The sequence below is a fragment of the Labeo rohita genome, chromosome 19 (assembly GCF_022985175.1).
Source record: "Labeo rohita strain BAU-BD-2019 chromosome 19, IGBB_LRoh.1.0, whole genome shotgun sequence".
In the NCBI taxonomy this organism is placed as follows: domain Eukaryota; kingdom Metazoa; phylum Chordata; class Actinopteri; order Cypriniformes; family Cyprinidae; genus Labeo; species Labeo rohita.
This window is the reverse complement of record NC_066887.1, coordinates 1,001,562-1,006,600: the sequence shown is the minus strand read 5'-3', so window position 1 is coordinate 1,006,600 and position 5,039 is coordinate 1,001,562. Positions and strand designations below refer to the sequence as shown.

Sequence of the window (5,039 nt, the reverse complement as noted above, 5' to 3'; positions counted from 1 at the left end):
TCACTGTGCATCAAAATGGCCTTGATGCAAGGAAATTGTTGCAAAGTAGACATGTTCAACTGCAGAGACAAAGGCTTCAGGACATCCCAGAATGTCCAGCAAACGTCAGGACCATTTCCTCCTGTAAAGGCAGCTACCAGTGCAGAGCTTGTTCAATATTCGCAGCATGTGAGTATGAATGAATCTGCACACACAGTGAGGCCAAGACATCTGGACATCAGCTTAGTGTCAAGGGCAGCAAGGACAAAAAATAAATAAATAAATCCACAAATACTGAAGCAGCAAAATTAGAGAAACACAAAATGTATTTCACTACTTTTGGCCGTGAATGTCCAGTACTGAAAAAAGTTAATTAGCGATGTATATGTAATATTATAATATAATTGCAATAGTAAATAAAAAGTAAGATGTAAACTAGTTGTATACTCCATGTTTACTACTGTAATGTTAAAAATATAATTTTATCAACTAGAAAGTGGGCCAATTTACTCAAGAACCATTGAAATACTACACACACAAGTATAATATACTAGTGCATTGATGTTAGTGTACTTACTGTGAAGTATAGACTTGGTACAGTTGGTACACTTCTTGCTTTTTCTGTTACCAAACCAAAACTAGGGACTGTGTAACGGAATTTGGCCTTGCAATATAGGGTTCGGGCGCCAGGGGTAAAAAAAACCATAATAATTAATTCATTTTACAATGTCACAATGCACTATCAGATAAATTTGCTAATTTAATCAAGAACAACCAGACAATGGCTTGAAACTCATTCTATTAACTCAGTAACATTCCAATAGATAAACAAACAAACAACTAACAAAAAGCAGAACTTCCAGGCCCAGGAACATTACCTTTTAATACCCTTCACAAAACAACAACAGGTGAACTATTTTTTAAAAATACACATAGACCAATCCACAAAACTCCAAAGAGAAATAAGATTTTAGTCCATTCAGTCCATTCATATTATGAAAAGTCTCTACACAAGCACATTATAGTTGACTTCATCACATGTACTTATATTAGTCTTTAACATTTGCACATTATAGTAGGCTTCAACATATGCACATTGTAGTAGACTTCAATATATGCACATCATAGTAGACTTCAATATATGCACGTTATAATATACTTCAACATATGCACTTTATAGTAGACTTCAACATATGCACATTAGAGCAGGTACATTTCACCCGCTGGACTACTGGGCCGGAAGAATAACACACAATAGAGAAATCCCAATATTTACATTGCAACAAAAAAATAAAAAATAAAATCTTTAACTGGAGCGTTCAAAAAAAAATAAATAAATAAATAAATAAATAAACAGTTGCCCGCTTGTAACACGCTACATTGGCGCATTAACCACGCACTTTCTCAAGTTCAGCGCAAAGATCGCTCACATGCTGCTCTCTAATAGAACAATCCTCTCTTCAAACACGCTTTACATGACCCGCATAAAGACAAAACTAGTTCTCTCCGAACTAAGAATCGGCATCCTCGATTCTATAACTCCCGCATTAAACACCACCAACTTGTGCACGGTGACAAAGTGTGAAACTTAAGCGGGTTTCAGCAACCAAGCAATTGAATCATGCTTCCGACATACTCACGGCAGCGCAGCGCAGCACAACGCAACGCACCGCGCGTCTTTCGACAATACGAAGAGAGAGAAAGCGAGAGAAAGCGAGAGAGAGAGAGCGCATCCTTACCAAACTTCCTTAAATAACTTCCTGTTATCCCGCAAATACACACAACAGCGCCCAGGAAAAAAATAAACAAAAACATTGACGACTGTCACAACTGGAAATAAGTGATTTTTTTTAAATAATTATTAGCATCCATAAGTAGGTCATATTTGCCACAATTAGCTCATAAACACAAGAAGCTTTTTAGTTTGTTTTTTTTCTTAGTTTAGTAGGAACAGTACCCGAGTACAGTTGAGACACCCATGCGTAATGCTGTAAAGCTGCCTAACCAATTCATTGCACATGTAAAATACCTTTAAAAATTCCATTCAGTATTTGATTATTTGTTTAGTTAAAAGTAGTTCATTTGTAAACATAGTACAATTTCAGTTCATTATTTTAATAGTAACAGTTGAAATTTTGAGTACAGTAAACAGTAAAACAGTAAAACAACAATTGCAAACAGTTGCAAACAGCAATAATAAAACAGATCAAATGCAAACAATAACCTAATAAATATAATAACAATAAACATAATAAATAAATGATACATTGTGTCTCAACTGTGCACAAAGTCATGCAATATGTCAGTTTTTAAAGCACAGATTAAGGTTTACGAAAAAGTAAGTTAACTTTAACAGTCATGTAAGAGTGAGAACCTATTCATTGTGGCAGGGATGTGGTAAAATGAAAAACTTACCTTAAAAAAACTTTCACCTATATCTTTGTTATGGAGAACCACATGTACTTTGAATTTCCCATGATAGAAGAGGGCGCTAATATGCATGTGCGAAGCAAATTTCACAGATCATACTTGTTGCACACGCAAGTTATATAAGTGTTTCAAATGTACCCCTGTACCAACTGTACCCGGTCTACCCTACTTGCAAAATATACTTGAACTTTACTTGTAAAGCAGACTCGTTACTATAAACATGAACATGTACATTTTAATAGGCTACTCTATCAAAAGAGTAAACAAAACTAAGCCAAGCATATTTAGAATACTTTATACTTTTTATTAAAAGAATCTTGATCAAAAGATTAAATAAAAGTGTTGTTGAGAGTGTTCCAATACCCACACTTAAAATAAACTTTTCTGACACGATTTAATTATTAATAATTAAATAAAACATTTTACACAAATTATCTAATTAAATTAATTTACACTACAAAGTTGCATGTGAGTTCCTGACCATGATGAATGATGAGATACACTTCAAACACCGTTCTGAAATGTACATTTAGTGTGCATTAATAGCCATGAGATTTGCCACTTTTCAAACCTGGGACAGTCTTGCACACTTACTTCCTGTCAAGTGCAGATATTCTCAAGTGGCCAAGACCACAAGTGGGTACTGGAACAGGTCCATACTTTGGTCTATACTGTATATTTGCTAGTATACCAAAGTATACTTAAGGTAGACTTAAATACTTACTTGGAAAATATACTTGAACTTTACTTTTTTGTAAGGGTCATTTATAAAAGTAGCACACTGCATGTCAGTGGAAGACTGACATCTAGTGGACATTTCAGTATGTGAGTTTACAGACTTACAGACACGCCTGCTTTGCACACGTCTCTCAAACACAGAACCAGGAAACTCAGTTACGAGAAACTGAACTGATGTGCTGTTGAGCTGTTGTTAGTGTCTCTATGTTGCTGTAGGTGCAGTGAAATGGCTGAAGCTAGTGTTTTTTCATTGGAGCAGTTCATCTGTCCAGTGTGTCTGGATCTCCTGAAGGATCCAGTGACCATTCCCTGTGGACACAGTTACTGTATGAGCTGCATTACAGACTGCTGGGATCAAGAGGATCAGAAGAGAGTCTACAGCTGCCCTCAGTGCAGACAGACCTTCAGTCCAAGACCTGCCTTAAGTAAAAACACCATGCTGGCTGAAGTGGTGGAGAAACTGAAGAAGACCAAACTAAAAGCTGCTGTTCCTGCTGGATCTGGAGACGTGGAGTGTGACATCTGTACTGGAAGAAAACACAAAGCTGTCAAGTCCTGTCTGGTGTGTCTGGAGTCTTACTGTCAAACTCATTTTGAGCGTCATGAAGAGTTTCGCTCAGGAAAGCGACACAAAGTGACTGATGCCACTGGACGACTGCAGCAGATGATCTGCCATCAACATGATAAACTTCTGGAGGTTTTCTGTCGTACTGACCAGCAATGTGTTTGCATGTTGTGTGCAATGGATGAACATAAAAACCATGAGACTGTATCAACTGCAGCAGAGAGGACAGAGAAAGAGGTATGAACTGAAACAACACATTGATGTATTAATGCTGACACTTCAAGTGTTTCTCCTCACTGCAGTATCCAGCTGTATCATTATTGCATCATGTGATCTTCACTCCCATTGAGAGTTACTACATGACAACTCTGTGCATTGCATTGCGTTCTCTGCTCTAATTGAACATTGCTGTCACTGCTTTGTTATTGTTGTCCATGTCTGCTTCACATTAATTCATGACTGCAGAAAAGGAAAATAATAATTATATATGACCCTTCTTGTGAAAGGACTTCATGTCTAACCTAAATTCAAATAATGATCTTACATCTCTTGAGAAATGCTGTAAAGACATTTTTTTTAATTCAACAGGCGACTATTTACATGATGATTTTGATACTTTTATGTAATAAGTCTTGAGTTTGCTGGGGGTTTTTTCTTTCTTTCTTTTTTCTTCTCCAGAAACACTTGAAGGAGACACAGAGTGAAATCCAGCAGAGAATCCAGCAGAGACAGAAAGATCTTGAGCAGCTGAGAGCGGCTGTGGAGTCTCATAAGGTGAGTTTGGAGAAGAAGAGAAGTTTGAGACTCAGTTTGACTCTCCTCTTTCAGTCCCACTGAAGCCGCTGTGTCTCTCAGGCTGTGTGAGGAAGCAGTAAGAGCTGATTGTGATGTGTGTGTAACAGCGCTCTGCACAGACAGCAGTGGAGGACAGTGAGAGGATCTTTACTGAGCTCATCCGCTCCATTGAGAGAAGCCGCTCTGAGGTGACACAGCGGATCAGAGATCAGGAAAAGGCTGCAGTGAGTCGAGCTGAAGAACAAATGGAGCGACTGGAGCAGGAGATTGATGATCTGAAGAGGAGAAACACTGAGCTGGAGCAGCTTTCACACACAGATGATCATATCCATTTCCTCCAGGTAACAGAGATCTAGAAAAAAAAAACAGTCTTATATTAACTGACATTGATGATTTGAAGCACAATGACTGACTGATTGATTTTTTATTTTTTTATTTTTTTTTTTTATTTTACTTCATTGGAATAGTACGAAACTTGGTAAAGGTTTTGGCACTTGCTATGTGAACACAAAAGACTTATCACACTTGTACT

General features: G+C 37.3%; 1 protein-coding gene across 1 annotated transcript; it reads left to right on the top strand.

Moving 5' to 3' along the window:
• The first annotated feature begins 3,277 nt into the window (after nucleotides 1-3,277).
• On the top strand, nucleotides 3,278-4,863 carry LOC127182038 (E3 ubiquitin/ISG15 ligase TRIM25). Its single transcript, XM_051137132.1, has 3 exons — nucleotides 3,278-3,949; nucleotides 4,391-4,486; nucleotides 4,615-4,863. The coding sequence occupies exons 1-3, from the start codon at nucleotides 3,374-3,376 to the stop codon at nucleotides 4,861-4,863; spliced, it is 921 nt and encodes a 306-aa protein (XP_050993089.1). The 5' UTR covers nucleotides 3,278-3,373.
• The last annotated feature ends 176 nt before the right edge of the window (nucleotides 4,864-5,039 follow it).

Excerpts from the sequence above, each read along its gene's own strand:
- LOC127182038 (XM_051137132.1), top strand. The coding sequence starts at position 3,374 with ATGGCTGAAGCTAGTGTTTTTTCATTGGAGCAGTTCATCTGTCCAGTG. Across the intron at positions 3,950-4,390 it reads CAGAGAGGACAGAGAAAGAG|AAACACTTGAAGGAGACACA; the intron begins GTATGAACTGAA and ends TTTCTTCTCCAG. Across the intron at positions 4,487-4,614 it reads CGGCTGTGGAGTCTCATAAG|CGCTCTGCACAGACAGCAGT; the intron begins GTGAGTTTGGAG and ends TGTGTGTAACAG.